Here is a 17,340-nt window from a genome sequence, read left to right on the forward strand (position 1 = left end):
GTATTGTAGAGTAGCGCGAAGAATTGTAACGACCTTTGTCGCGGATACCCGGTTAATCGACTACAACTCTCGCGCCAGATGATTTTGATTTGTCCATTAGATTGCATTTGTAGTTGATTACTGAAGAACTGTATTAATAAGTAGCCGTTAATCGGATAAGTTATTTTGGAATGAAAGGTTCATCTCGAGTAAAAGTTTAGTTGTATATTTAAAAGGAAAAAAAAAGTTGTGAAATTAAAAATAAACTCATGGACATTGACTTATTGTTTCTCTTGTCAAGTTCGAATGTGCACAGGTGTCTAGAGAAGGAGGATAACGGACTGGTAGTGGGGCTGAACCACTGTGAAGAAGGAGTAGACTAAAACTTGTTAGCTGTAACGGTTGTTGTTATTGTCGAGCCCGTCGCCGCGACGGATTGAATAGACTTTAGCCGCGCGTGAAATAAATTCAACTTATATATCTGCGGACGGGTTTCTTGATAGAAAGGAGAACGAAAAAAAAAAAAAACAAACAAGTCGGTCACTGGGTGCATTGATATTTCAACTCAATATTGTATCATTAGTTTTTGTGATTACAGAACTCTTAAATTAATACAAGATATTGATTTAATTACAACTTTATTCGATAATTAAGATCAATATTACTGTTAATCACTACAACTCATTGCAGCGAATTGAAAATTCATAAACTAATTTATTAGTGAAATTAGTGGAAGCAAATATAATTTCAAAGCGTAGTAAAGACAATTAAAGATCATCATACACCAGACGGAATGCTCGACTTTGAACAGCAGGCCAATCAGGCACAGGCATTGGCCTCGCTCGACGAAGACTGGCACCTGCTTGAGGGTGAGCACACGACCTTCGCTATTTTTTCATCTTTTCTTTCATCTTTTTTTTCTCCTGCGTATTGCGTGTGGTTTTTTCTCGCCCACGAAACTGTTTTTTTATAAACTTTATTTTACCATTATTGTTATTATAATGATAATCAAATCCCACATTCACCTCCGCGTGTTCTTTCTGAGTTGAAAGGGCTTGACCTTTGGGATTTTGTGCGACCTTTGGACGCACTCCATCCTATATATATATATAAAGTTTTATACATATTTAAGGTGTAGAGAGATTGACTACAATATATGTAGACGGTCTAGAGCAATCTCGTTTAGATCGTCTGAAAGAGACAGCAAAAAAAAAGATACCTTTTTTTTAATCGACTTTAGGGACGCACTGACCTCAGATAAAGTTTCTCGCAAAAGGGGAAAGTGAAAACAAGAGAAATCGCGACACTACAATTAGTAAATTTATAAAAAAAAAAATTTAATAAAAGTATAAGTAAGGTTTTTATGAAAAATAATTATTATTATTATACTCTATCTTGTTTATCAATTAAATTTTTATAAGGATATAATAAACGTTTGAAATAATATTATGGTTTTTTTTTATTTCTTTACGTCCTTCATGTCTTTGTAGATTTAATCATTGAGTTGACTCATTGATAAAATTAATTGTTAATTAATTAGAATTATAATTATATCTTGGAATAAAGTGAATAAAATAATATTATTAGAAAAATAACATCATTATGGAGGAAAAAGAATTGTAATGGGATAAAATTTAATTCAATAAATATTTTAAAATGGAGTCATATTAAATTTTGTTATACCGGAAGTTCATTAAGTATGCTACAAGCATTTTCCAAGATTATATATTACGTTATCGTTCATTCAATTTCACGTGGTATTTTTTGGAATGACCGAAATATTGAAATTAAAAAAAAAAAAATTAATACTCATGAATATTTCTGAGATATTTACAGATTTATTTTTTAAATCGGTGACGTACCGATTATTTAGAGTTTTTAAATAGTCTAGAGTGTCTTATCAATCATCATAGCATTCTTTAAACAGATATTTAGACTATTGATTTTAAGGTGCTTGAATAAAGGAAATAGCTAATAAATGTTGGTAATAGTATAAGATATAGATAAATAAATATATTAAATATGCAGTAAAATTATCAGATAATAAAAAATAACTTACATAAATATCCATCTCGAGGTCGCTTCTACAACCTGTTGAATTTTGTTGACGTTTACGCGTTATTCTTTCGCGAGGACTAGACGCCCAACGAACCGTATGACCTATTGTCTCTCTATTTGTCAAGTCAGAACGAATAAAAAAATTATAACGTCATAATAAAAACTATCTTATCCATTTAAGTACGATGTAGGATGGATTATTGAACTCAAAATCACAATCAATACACAATATAAATGAAGATGAACAAATTTGTCAATTAATTAAAAATAAGATAATCAAATTTAATTTATTATAGTATTTTTTTTTTTTGATAGATTAAAAGATATAGTTTTTATAGGAAAAAATATAGTTTAAACTCATTAATAATTTATAAATAATTTTTTTATCTTCAACATACTATCCATCTTTGTTTACCTTTAATCTACACATCATTTCAAATGATTTATACTTTTAAGAAACATTAAAAAGTTTTTAATATAAATTAAAGAAAGATTTTCATGCAACTAAATACTTTTATATAAATTCCATTATAATTATTCAGAATATTTGAGAAAAAATAAACAATTATATGTAAAACAAAAATAATAATTCTGAAGAAAACGTGATTTCTTGGTAATGAACTTGGTTTTCAATATTTGATGACGAATTTACGGAAAAACATACTCATGAATAATGAAAACAAAGAGTAGAAATAGTGTTAAAAGTATATAAAGGTTATACACCTTTCGCTGAATACATAAACGAAAATTAAAGAGGAATTTTCTATGATTCACTTCAATTGAGCATTCAATTTTGAATTCTGTACTTTAAAGGTGCTTAATACTGTCTTTTTTTTATATTGAAATTTAAAATTTCTGTAAATAATAGAGACAAAGAAGCATGAAAACGAGTCTTTCATTCTTTGGCGCCGCAAGCGAAGGTCGGAGAAGTCGAGAGTGTCCCTCGAAGTCGATGATCACGCGTTTTACTCGATCCTTATCTCCAACTTGTTCACTCTGTGCGTCGACTTGGCGATGCGCTCGTGCGCACCAACATGTCAGTAAAGAAAGAGAGACAGAGGATTGAACAAAGATAGATAAATTGACTCCGTGCTTTATTACTTATTACGAATACAAAACAATTAACATTTACGGGATAGTGATGTATATCTTTTAAAAAGAAAATTTCTCATTTAAATATTTTAACTCATCACTTGTGGTTAAATAAATATGATAGAAACAATATTTTTATTTTCACTACTTTTATCTTATTAATTCGGAAAGTTAGTTTCCAATTGAATTAATGCAGTTTCTTGCAATAGACATTTCAATACCGTTGAATATCTTTTATATTAGATTGCATATTTTTTAAATTTAAGCCTATTTATGTAAATATCAAAGATTAATACAAAAGGGTTGAAAAGTGAAGCGATAGACAAGAGACACACCTGCTAACCACAACGTTTACAGTGTTCTTTCTTCCTTGGCTGCAGGTCTCAACAGTTTTATCTCACCTGGCGCTTTCGCTGTCGCGCCGTTCACCGCGTGCTCGAGATTGATTCTAAGAAGAAAAAAACTCACTTATACCGACCATCTGGAGAATTTTCAGTGTCTTAAAAAGAATTTTTTCGATGGTTATAAAAATACAAATTAACCAATTATCTGCATTAATAATCGATAACTAATCAAACTCTTAATAAAAATGTCCGGAAGTTTTTTTTTCAATGATAATGATTATAACGTAGAGTACTATTTTTAATCTTTTAAGTGCTACGTCGATTTTAAGAATAGAACGTCATTTGAGATTAAATATATTCAAAGAATTTTTTTGTAACGCAACGGAAATACTTCTAACAGTAAAACCTGTAAATTATTTGGTCAGTGACAAAAAGGAGAAAGTGATTGAGATTTAAAGAATTTTTTATCTAGAGAAAGGATTTATGAATTAGGTAATCAGAAATATACGAGTGTGAATCAAATAATATAATTCTCAACAACGAAACCAAAAATAATAATTTTATTTGTCTATAGAAATAATTCAATATCATTAAAACAGTAGTGATATTGATTTTAACATGAAAAATATATCAATAGCATTTTCGAACATTAACTTAATAGGTCAAGGGTATTTTCTTAATAATAGAATTCATAAATAAACCCACAAATTAGAGAAATATCAAGCATGAAAATTCGTTTTGAAAAAATATTATCATACATCAAAAATATCTGTAAGATTAATATTAGATAATTTGGGCGATTTTTTATTTAAAAATAGCTCAGAATACATATAATAGAGAAATAAACCACTGATAGAATGAATAGGTAATCAGAGTATCATTGAATTTATAATATGCTTAAAAATAATATTTTTTAATAATTATTAACGACTTATCATTATTATCATTGAACTGATATTGATTATACACATGCTCTTATCTTTCTTTTTACTCCCAATAAAATGATCGAATCTGATAAGCTAATGTTTGTCACAGCTTATAAATTTTCAAATTATACTTGTATATGATTATTGACTACAATATACGTTAAATTTTTAACAGATTTTCACAATTATTTATTTAAATTAATTTATACTGTAATGTAAAACATAATTTATTTATTTTTTTCAAGTAATAATATATTTCCAAGTGTAATTAAGTAATTTTTTTCTGTAATGATAATGATCAAATATTCATTGTAAATATTCCTTCAGACTCTCCAGCATCTATAGACTATACAATTTTCTATCTGCATGATCATTACGTTTGCCTTCGCAACGAAAACTCGGTCTCTCGACGAGTTTATCTCTGTCTCTCTTTCTTTTTTCTATCTCCTTCTCTCTCTCTCTCTCTCTCTCTCTCTAGGATACGAGAAAGTATATAGAAGTATGACGGGAGAAAAGTAGGTTTTATTAAAGTCCTATCATCGTCATATCACGCGAGAAATAGTCCAACATATTTGCATTGCTTTATATTTAAAAGTTTACAAGGAATAGCTAATTTATTAAGCATTCCTTATTATATTATTTTATTGCAAAGCACTTTAATACTATACTTAGTCAATGTAATAGTGTAATACAAGAGCATAAGATAATTGAAATCATTAACCCAGAAAGAATTATATTGGAATAAGATTGAAAGGAGGAGAAAGTGAGAGCAAGGCATTTTTTAAAGATTTTTTTTTCTTTATTTTCGAATCAGCCTATTGTAAAGTAGACAAAGAAAATAGAGGGACTTGTCGATTTATTTCGAAATAGAAGGGACTTACAGTTGTTTTCGTAACAAACAATTTACGCGAACGTTGGAATATGCTACGTAGCCGCCATTGCCGTCCTACGAAGGCCTCATCCTCATAGCAGACCCTGACGTAATAGAAAGTAGAGCCCGACAAGGCTGCTTGCCACCTCCACAAAGCAAAACATACTTAAAGTATGTATAGTATGGAGCTGTCTCACTTGTATATTCACTTTGGTTCATTATTTATTTTAAATAATATCAATATATTTTTTCACCTTCACACATACACTTCAAATATCACTCAGATTATCTTTATCATACTTGGTTCATGAAATTAATGAAAAAAATTGTACATTCATTTTTGACATTTCTCTTCAAAAAAAAAATATATAAATGCCACTGTAAAATATTTTGGTTATTATGCATCATTACATGATTTATTTTTATATAATGATTAGTAATTGAAGAATTGAGCAACTATAAAGTCAATGTCATTGTAATACATAATGAAATTCAAGCGAAAATTTACTTTATCAATTCTTGACTGAATTTTTTAACATTTATTTATTGTTCAAGAGTAAAAATAGAATTCAATAAATTTTTGAGAATTAATGGAGCTGTGATTTGTGTAAAAAACATTCTGATTGACTTAATAAAACAATGAATTTTAATCATAAAAAATAAAACTTTGAAAGCAAAGTATAAGTCTTTATGTAATAAACACAATTTTATACAATCACAGTTGAGTATTTATCTGTCTTGGTTTTAGTCTTATTTAATATAGTATTGATTATGAAATCTGGTAGAATAATCAATAATTATAATGTATATTGCCTAACATTGTGTACTTAGAAGAATAAAATTGTTTAAGAACAAGCCAAAAAAGGAAGTAACAATTAGACAGTTCAAATATAATAGAAAGTTTTAAAACACGTAACAAAAAAATGTTTGTCATTACTTTAAATAGTAAATTATTCTGTTCTAAGCAGTAACCTTTCTTATTTGAATATTAAAATTTTTTTAATTGAGTAAAAGTGAGAACAAATGAATTTCAAAATACCGGAACTTCGCGACATGGAGACATAGAGCCTCACAAGACTGTCGCGTGTGTATGCATCCGGAACGCTCTCGATTGAACTTACGAAACTTTGTGTATGTACGTGGATGTAAAGAAGTGCGACGTTGGTGAAAAAAAAATTGCAGAAGACACAAAAAACTACAACAATTATACAGACAAACGTTGAAAATTATTTTGATAGAATAGACATTTTTCTTAACGAGTAAATTTACTTTAACAAATTGAGTAGAAAATAACGATTATAATACATTACAATAAATACTTTATCAGACAAATATAAAAATAGGTTAATGTAAATTTGAAGACAATATAAAATATTTTCGACATGTTTAAAAACCTCTTATCGATATTAAACACTAATTACGTGTTAACAATACAAAGTAATTGACAATGTAACTAATTTACATACCTAAAAAAATCTTATTGTTTACAAGTAAAGAATGAAATGAATTTTGAACAAACTATAGCAAATTGATGTGTAATAAATAAATGATGAAATAACAAGAAGTTATATAATATGACAGTTTATCTTGTATCTTAGAATTATAAAATATTTTTAAAGTTATTTAAATGAAAAAAAAGTCGTGTAAAAATAGGTTAAGTAAGTTTTCCGCTTGAGATGGTCTTGTGAAGATAAATCCATGTCCACTATCATCATGATACCGTTGTTTGACTTCATTTACATTTTTTTTTTAATCTAATTCAATCGACCCTTATTTTATTTATTGTCTTGTCTTCAAAAGTATACATATAGTATAGATAGAATCTATTCCCACAAACGGAGCATTGAAATTCAATGAAATTTAAATTCGATTCATGGATGTTCTTTTCTTTTGTTACATTTCATGACCATTTTTTTTCCCACTCTCTTTCGTCGAGTTCGCGCCATTTAATCACCGCATCGTTTCGCCCAACTGATAAGACTCGTAGCTTTGACTCTTTCCCCTCTTTTATTTTTGTTCTCGACTCTTTTTTCATTCTGCGATAATAATACACTAATACAACCTGTGACACTTATATTTACAACAAATTAACTAAGCAATCGACGATAATAATAATCTATTGATTTCAAATGTTCATCAACTAAAAGAGCTTTCCAACATAGAATTGAATGAAGACTCAGATATGCTAAGTTTACTTTCCATTTAGGTAATACTAATTTGTTTTATTTACATTAAATAATTGAATAATTTTCAATTAAAATTTAGAGAGGAACTTTGAACTTGTAAATTTTTAAGAAGCTTTTCAAAAGATTTTAGAGTAATTAGCTCACATATTATGAGCAATTAGAATTATTAGAAAACTTCCCTTAGAATAAATCAATAAGACAGATCGTAAATGAAGAATTAAACTAAAAGAAGTGGTAGTAACTGAATGATTGAAAAATGTTATTATCAATTTAAAAGAAATACTGAATAAAATATTTTGAAAGTTGTTTCATTTTAATAAACAAATCGGAGAAATGGGTATAATTTATATATTTAATTAAATTTAATATCAATTTCTCGTTATCTCGAGTTTTTTTGAGTGATTATGCCAACTCAATTTACGGGATATGTACACGCAAACATTGTGGACAATCAATGAGCCGACATGCGTACACAAGCCAGCCATATTGTAAGGATGAAATTACCTTAAAATTATCGGCAATAATTGATAGATTTGCAATTAAATATTCTAATTAGAACTCTGCTTCTTAGGAACGGTTTTAAAACATGCGCAAAAATAATCCTTAATAGAAAATTATCACCAGTTAAACTCAATGAAGGTCATAACATAATAAAGTAACATACCGAGTCATGTAATCATGACTGTGTTGTGTGCGATGCGAAAAACGATATAATCGGTTGGTGGGGCCGCCTAGCGTTAATGCTCTAAACGGACCAAGAGCGTCGACATGGCCCACCATCCTCTCTCACTCATCGATCCTACATTCGTAACTACTCGTACAGCTTCGGCGATCGTCGTGTTCTCAACGATAGATCGACTACTGCCGAGGGATTCCCCTACTTCGCATCACCTTCTCATCGCATAATCACTTCTCATTTTTCTTCTGCTTTTCCATTATCTCAAAATTTTTTTTTTAGTACTTTGATCAATTACGCATCACAAAACAGTCATTCATGTGGATTTTTACAAACAATAGAATCACTTTAAATAAATAATTGATAAATAGTTGAATAAAAAAAATAAATAAATAAACAAACAAAGATTTTTTTGACCGAAAAATATGAAATTCTTTTTCAATAAAAGATCGAACTGTCAATAGAAATTTGAGCCAAGTGACTAAAGGATAATTCGGCGCGACGTTTTGTCCGCTTTGCGGCCAAGCGGAAGCCAGCAATCGATATCTTTCCCTTCTTTCCTTCCACAAGTGGCCATATAGTGACCTAAGTTGTCTGTGATTATCAAATACACCGTTCAACTTTATATGTTGTATACATATATTTACAATTATTAAAGTTTGTTACTCCATTTATTTTTTCTCTTATTTTTACCAACATTATTATTCAATCCAACATTTAATCGTTATAAACTCTTAAAAACAAACTTAAAAACTTTATTATTTGAAATTTTTTATTTTATTTTTAATTGTTGTCATTCTAATTACTTCTAAATAATCACAATTAAAAACCTTTTTTTCATAATATTATCAACTGTCCAAAAGTTATAATAATACTCAAAAAAATTTTAAACTCAATAATTAATTTGTTCAATTAATTAAAATTATAATAAAAATAATAAAAAATTAATTTTTCGAAACAAAATTTTATTTCATTGATTGACTTTATCAAGAGACTGATGAAATAGAGAAAAAACATTATCTTGCCGATACTATGTACATAACGTGTATCTACCAATAAGTCACATTGGAAAGAATCAATTTTGTTGTCATAATTTCACCTTTGTTATGATTATGATAGAAGAGGACATGAGATTTACAGTGTAATGTTGACCTCATATGAGAAGAATTGAAAACAACAAAAATGAAACAATCGAATAGAGTCATCAGTCTACGCACGGTTTAGATCGGAAAATTAGGAGCGGGAATGAGGTAACTCGTTGATTTCGCTTTTAATACGAATGAAAGTAGGTTTGTAGGTCAGCCAGCGAAAAGTAGGGTCGACGTTGCTTGTCATCGTGTATCGTGGGGAGATAGAAAGGAGACGGCGCACTTGGACACTCTTGCAATAGAAAGACATGTATGATAAAGACATTAATAATACAGTTGCGTTACTACATAGAGAATATATATGAGAAATATAAAATGTAAGATAATCTTGTAAAATAATCAGTACTCATTACAGTAGATTACAGCTAAAGTGTGTTAGTTACCTAGTCGGTTTCTATATACTGTTCTTACAGTGAATATTGTATAAAGTAGTATAATATTTTCGTAGACACTGTGATGAGAGAGGGTCGTTAACGGGGTCGGGCTAACCAACCATAACCTTGGGAAACTACACTATGGAGGATACCGACAAGCTGGCGGCATGATGGAATGAGAAGGGGACAGAAATGCATGAATAACTCCCGGATAAGAATGCTTCTATATTCTATGTATTTTTCCTAGTGTTCAATACATATCTCTACACATTTTATATCCACAGAACTAACTATACATCGTACACCATGGTGTTGACATGTTTATTTAATCACTACATCACTAAAGTTTGTTACGTATCAACATTTTTTTTTTTTTTTTTCGTGTTTTGATTTTGTTCAATAATTATCACACTTCTCATTTTGTAACCTTGAACGAAAATTTCATGCTTCGTCACCGATAAAGTTATTTTTTTCTCTCTCTAATACAGTTTTCTTCTATATTTATAAAATATAGATAATAGATCTGGATTTTAATTAATTAAATAACTTTTGCTCCAAAAAAAAAAACAATTTTTTTGTTTATCATCAGTATCATGGAGGATTTTATTTTAATCAATATTTAGTTATATCATATGAAAACCTTAATGTTATTAATAAAACATTGTCGATCGATGAAAACCTCATTAAAGTGATAACTTAGATTTAGTGAAACTACAACAAATTGTTTAAGCTTATTGGTCATTGGAAATCGTTGAGTTAATTTTTAAATTACTTCAAAGTCATCAATAGTTTGACTTTTTCTTGTTGATACAAAATGATTATTGTGATGGTTTCGATATTATATTCAATAATAACTAAAATCCATTACATACTATTGGAACTATAATGTAGGTATTGATTTATTTGCTATGTATGCATATATGTATATGTTCATACATACAAACCGAATTTAATAGACAAGTATCTAATGATTATCAACAATATTGATAAATAATCATCCCGAAAAAAATCAATGAATACATTAAAGCTTAAATAAATAATTATGAAGATATTAAATCAATTAAATCTTAAATAAAAAGCTCCAATTAAATAGTTAAAGTCAACATAATGAAATCAACTTGGTTCTATTAAAACATTAATTTTCTTCGCGGAAGTGATGAATTAAATTTTCTAATTACAATTATCAAGACAATCTCAACTCAAATTCGACGTATTGTTTAGAATGATTATATTTTTGAATCTCTTCATTTAATTAGGATTTAATAATAAAAAAATACATTCAGAAAAGAAACTGAAGAAAAATACGACTGTAAAACCCATCAAGTTGGTTGGTAAACAACACGAAAAACAATTGTTTTTTATGACAATTTTCTTACACCGTAAGTCACATTGACGAACAATTGGTAACAAGTTGAGGACAAATATTTCGTTGTATTCACTATAAAATCGGAGCATTAAATACAATTCAAACTAAACGACAGATTGTAATTATAGCGCGACGTGGGACGCATAGATGACGCCAGACATTACCCAATTGCTACTCTCCAAGTCCCTTCTTCTTCTACTTTCTGTCCTTGACGTAATCGTCGAAGACAATCTAAGTCGCGGAAGCAAACGAGCGCACCCGTTTCATTACGTAAAATGAAGCTTGCATAGTCGATTGACTTCTTTGAATAATAAATATATAGCAGAGAGATATATAGCATTAATCAGTTATTGTAATCATCCAGAAACGAAATGCATTTTTGTTTATGTATTCATATAAGGTAATATACGTAGTATTAAAAAACTACTTAATTGCTCAGAGAATAGTATATTTAGCATAGACATTTTTCATCCTCGGATTTGTTCGGTTGTCTTCGAGAAAATTAACTGTAGTTTACTCATGATATGAACTGTACTGCAAAACATAAGTAAAGGCAAATGCAGCCACGTAGAACGTACACCTTTGCGTTGTGGTATATGCACGAGTGAAACCTCGATTTCTGCGACATGAGGAAAAGAGAGACAGAGAGTGAGAAAGAAGAGTGAGAGGGAGATGCTTAGCCAACGGGATTCTAGAGGAGGGAGAATGGCCAAGTGGCAAGTAGAGTCTCAAGGAAGCAACAAAATATGTACACATTGTAACGATTTTCAATTTCAGCATAAACTATCTCTAAAAGGTCAAAGGTTTCAATTTTATTATACATATCATTATTTTTTTGGGCGTATTCAAATATTTAGTTGTAATTAAAATAACATCAAAATTTGCATTTGTATATAATTATCATTATATAAATTATTTTTTCCTTGCCATTTTTTTTACGACTTTTTTTTGCAACAGTTTATTGTCATTATTTTAACCAAAGTTTAGTCCAATAAAAATAATTGCACTTGATACAAATGTATATTTTATGCAAACTATAATTTTTTATGATGAGATGTGGGCCATGTAATGGAAATGAAAAATTTCAGTTATTAATGATTAGAAAATAAAGATGAAAAGTTAAAGTTGCTCAAAAAATAACTATTAATAAATGATTATAATTTTTCAATATCAAAATTATCTATTTTTTAAATGACTACAGTTTCCATTAATTTATTAATAGTGTAAATAATTGTGAAAATTTGATCTTCACAAACGCAGTTTTCACTGAAAAAATAAATACTTAAAATAATTCTAATAAATTTTTAGTTCATTAAATTTTACGATGAGTAAAATTTATTTTTAGCCATCAATTCAATATACATATAAACTATATAGTATAATAATTTTAATTTTAAGTGTATGTGTGCTTATTGTAAAATTTTTTAAGATATAAATATAATTTATTTTACTCAATAAAAATTTCTCAAGAGAAAAAATGTGGTGCCGTCAATGACTGCAATAATTTAGGATAATTTTAAGTTTTCAAGATGACGTCACAATACCTGAGTGTTAAATCTTCTATTGTGTACGACTTGCTACAATACATACTAGGTCGTTTTAAGTGAGCATCAGCAAATAAATATGCCCAAATACAGGATGTTTAGTACAAACTGGCTTGAAAAGACAATTTTAAGGTCCGGCAAAATTACCCCCAAGGACAAAGACCTAATTGACTCACTCACTGTTTGGGCCCGATACGGAGATTAAGCTAATACGTTTTAAGTTAAAATATTTTGGGAAAAACTGAATTCCTATCTCGGAGTTGAAAATCTTTAATAACACAGCGGAAATACATAAGTAGAAAGAATCCGTTGTATTTTTGGAAGTAAAGCCTTTTCCTTCTTTTCTGAGAATGAACTTTATGCGTGTTACGTGAAGAAGCGACACACATGAGATTAAGGTTTAAGGTAAAAAGAAAAAGAGAAATGATCTTGAAACAGTAGAGATAACATAAGGAGATAAAGAGCAGAGCATGTTGAATAACACGTGGTACATTTTGAGATAAGTAATTCTACAACGCAGAGTAATATAGATACTACCCTTTAAACATTTCCCTATTTTTTCATTTATCACTATAAAACTCCAAACTTGATCAACACAAAAGCGAAATGAATCAAAAATTTACTTTTTATTTTATTTCATTTCAAATAATTCATTTTTTGCGATTCTGTCTGAACTTCTGAGTCTTGATGACTCTTTGTGATTGTACACGTGCAGTACGCGTAATTATTCTTTGACCCCTGAAACATTAAAACTCAGGCCGGTGCACCACGCCTGCAGCTGTTTCCGTCAGCATTCACTTCAACTCACTCTCCTGATTCGTTCACATTTACCTCCGGCAAATATTCGTGTCTAGCGTTTTGACTCTGTTTCGACATCAATTGGTTTGGATTGTTCTTCAACTGTGAAGAATTGTCGATATTTTCAAGAATTTGTGTTACTTATGATACCTTAATAAATACTTGATGGTCGATAGACAATTTTTTATTCACTAGAAATCTTTCATCAATTTGGACACTGTGACATCATGTCATGAATTAAACACCACTTTTTGATGAATTTGTAATGAACTCTGCACAATTTTTCAATCGTTATATCAAAAGAATCTATTGTAATGTGCTCTTATCATTGACCTTTATCAGTGATCATGAATTTTCCATGAAAAAAATTATTCTCAATCATATATTTATCGAGGAAGAAAAAAAAAAATAATAATTCAAAAATTCTTTCAAACTAGAATAATATTGATTTGATAGAATTCCACTACTATTTTATATCAATTACATATAGTGGTAAGAAAAAATTGGTTTTGATGATTAAAATATATTTTAATCAAAATGTATTACTATTTGTAAATTTTACTTTGCATAGTGAAATATTTTTCACATAGTAGTCTTACGTGATAAGCTGTTGGTGGTAGGATACTATACCTGGGAATGTTGAAGGATATTATGACTGGGGTATTCAAACATGTAACCGTCATTTTAAAACCAGTTGGATTTCATTGCTTCAAACAATTGAAACTCAAGTAAATGAATCAATAAACTTCTTCAAATAATTCAGTAATATTTTTTAACAATCGATGAAGATTTTATGATAAATTCAAAAAGATAATTATTTAATGATCATTTTATAAATTAACACGATATTATCAGTAATGGTAGGAATTTATCATAAGTTCATCATAAAGGCTTCTTTTAATCCATGATGAATATCATGATAGACAGTAATAGTAGAGGAAGGAAAATTTATTCGGATTTGTCACGAAAAGAGTCTTCTTTTTAGGTCAATAAAAAGATACAACTGGGAATCAGATACAAAAATTTTCTTTTTTCTATTCTGTACAAAAATTAATTAAATGAAATATTTAAAAAGCTTATTTAAATATTATTTTGATGAATTAATAAGCAAAATCATGAATACAGTAAATAAAAATATATTTAAAAGACGATATTGAAAGAGAATGTTAAAAACAGGTAATTAAAACGATATTATTTCACGCAAATATGATGCTAAGTTCAGAGACTAAAGCTTAAGGAAAACAGTAATTAAGTTAAAATCAAAAGAATTATTTCAAGACCAGAGGTTAAAGATGATCAGAGTCACAGCGATGTGTAAAAGTGTTAGTGAATACATTATAGAGTTGTATGAGTTGTGGGGGAGTGATGAGTCGGAACGAGTGCCCACATCTGAAGTCTTATTAGGATATGGGGGATACCCTAACAAAGTTTTGAGGACAGGTATAAGAAAAGAACGACCAGCTGTTTCCTCGCGTGACGTCACGCAGGTGCCATAAGATGTCTTGTACGCGAGACTTCTGCAATTGGACAGGTGGACAATGTAATTTTTCTCAAAGTATAACCGTATTACTCGACTTATTTTGTCTCACCAATAGTGTATAAGTTTATTAATTGTGTAATGATTTTTGGTGTGGAAGGATAAAGAAGAGGTCGTTGTTGGATCTAAGTAAAATTGAGATACATGGCGTTAAACCTGCAGACTTGAAGCAAAGTTTATTCATCTTTCTCTCTTTTTGTCTTTCCCTCTCTTTCTACTCTTTCAAACGCGAAACGAGTTGGCTTTAGAGCCCACCGACACATCCAATATCTTCTCTCCTCGCGCGTCCGCACTCGCCCGGATTGAAATTGCCAGATACTCGTTGGTGTAACACTACCACAGCTTTCCAAAGTATATTCGAGCTGGTGTGTTGGAAAATTCTCTGCAACCGAAGGACTCTCGGTTGTGTGAACTCTCAGGGACGCTCTTCTGCTGTGAGATGGTGACTGTGAGTCTCTCTATCTATGTGTATATTAGACCTATACTTTATACCTAAATATATATGGATATATTCGAATATGTATCTATCTATGTATGGTATATACATGTACGTATAAACGAGAACTACAGAAGAGTCTGGGGTTGGTTATTCGACCAGGGAGAGAGCACCATATTTCGCCAGAGGATCGACCCGCCACGCACTGCATGACCCCACTAGCGGTGTTTATAACATACAATCCAGGCGTTTCGATTATCGCTATTACACTTTGTCATTTGTATTCCTACATTTCGAAATCAACTCACCAATTAGGCCAATAAACTCTATGCTGCATAAGCCTGAAATATATTACAGACACCTTAGAAATCATCATTTTATTATGCTTATCACATGCAACATCTTATAACATTACCAACTTCTGATAATTACAACGTTTGCGAACTGTGCAAAATAGTAAAAAATATTATTTCTATAGTTTTGTTTGAGTATCGTACTTTAATGATAAAAATTTTTTTTAATTAAAACAAATCTAATTGAAATTAATGGAAATTTTATGCAACATCAACAATTTAATAAAAATATAATTAAACGTGACTTTTTATTCTGTTGGTTAAAATAATAAATGACTATATAATAATTGATTTTTGTAATGGATAATATTCCAACTTGACAATAAAATAACCCAGTTTTTTCGATGCAGTTAAAGAGATAGAAATATTATTAAACATCAATCGAACAACAAAATATATAAAATCTTGTATTAAAAATACCGATGAGTTAAAATAAAATGAAATCAATATTCAACTTCATGGGAAATACAAAATGATACCAGCATCGTCAGAGGAATTTATTCAAAAGAAAGAACGTGAAAAATAGGAAATTTTTCCAATTGTTTGGAGATTAAAGAAGGTCGATGGCCAAACTTTTGTGTTAAAGTTGAAATTATTAGTAAACTCATAAATTATTGTCATCAAGAGGATTGTAATAAAGGCGTCTGCTCTTTTACCTGAGCTCTTCTGTATTGTCTTGCACGTAAAGTGTGGCCATACTTGGCCTCAGATTCCCAGAGTAGGTTGGTATGCCTGTGACTAAGAGAGTAGGCATCGTTTCTATCTTTCATTCGAACTCTCTTGCTTACGCTAGTGCTACTTAAAACTTACACACTATGCACTCTACTATCTTTTACTCTGTTTCTGTATTGCTTGTGACGTTTACCTACCAAGGGATTACTCATCCTTACATTATTTTCATTGTCCTGCACGTCTCTAGTACCATCGACTTCGCCGCCCAGTACAGTATCTTAAAATGGAATTATGTATGCATAACCATCATACTTTTTTCTCATTTAAACTTTCAATTTAACGATTTCTTTTTCTTTCATTACACTTTTTCTGTCTTCTTTTTATGTCGCAATTCGAATTAGGCAGTGAGAGTTACGAGTTGTGCTATTTAAATTGCCGCTGGAGAAATTAAAATGTAATATACACTCCAACTAGATAGACATATTCCATTTCATTTTACACTGCAAAATTTATTTTATTGATGACTAATATGCCAACGTTACAGTTATTTTTTTTTTATTAAAAATTTATACGATTCATAAATCAACACAAGATCATATGCATCTATATTACAATATCATTATTATTCAAACAAAAAAAAATCATTTATTTGATGATTGTTCATTTATTTAATAATCAATATTTTTATGATATTCATAAATTGATTTTCTTATCATTAAAAATAAAATTATAAACGTGAATTGTCATTAGAAAAAAAAAAATTTCCTTCTTTCGATTATAGTAAAAATGTCATTAAAAAAGCATCATCAAGAAGATTTTAAACCTGATAAAAGAATGTAATTATAAATGAATATTTAATATATGTATTTACATAATGTCATTTATTAAACAATCCTCAATTGACAAAGAATTGATGAAGAATTATATGAACGGAGTGTCATTAAAGAAAGCGAAATAAAATATTGAATAGAAAAATATTT

General features: G+C 29.4%; 1 protein-coding gene across 1 annotated transcript in view; it reads left to right on the forward strand.

Moving 5' to 3' along the window:
- LOC118074250 (uncharacterized) overlaps nt 1-17,340 on the forward strand; it is a 37,602-nt gene continuing 20,262 nt past the window's right edge. The window contains exon 1 of the mRNA XM_035095332.1: nt 1-848. Coding sequence (XP_034951223.1) covers nt 773-848 — 76 coding nt within the window. The 5' untranslated portion in view covers nt 1-772. The remainder of the gene's footprint in view (nt 849-17,340) is intronic.

The sequence above is a fragment of the Chelonus insularis genome, unplaced genomic scaffold (genome assembly GCF_013357705.1).
Source record: "Chelonus insularis isolate UGA/USDA-ARS -01 unplaced genomic scaffold, ASM1335770v1 contig_133_pilon, whole genome shotgun sequence".
Classification (NCBI taxonomy): domain Eukaryota; kingdom Metazoa; phylum Arthropoda; class Insecta; order Hymenoptera; family Braconidae; genus Chelonus; species Chelonus insularis.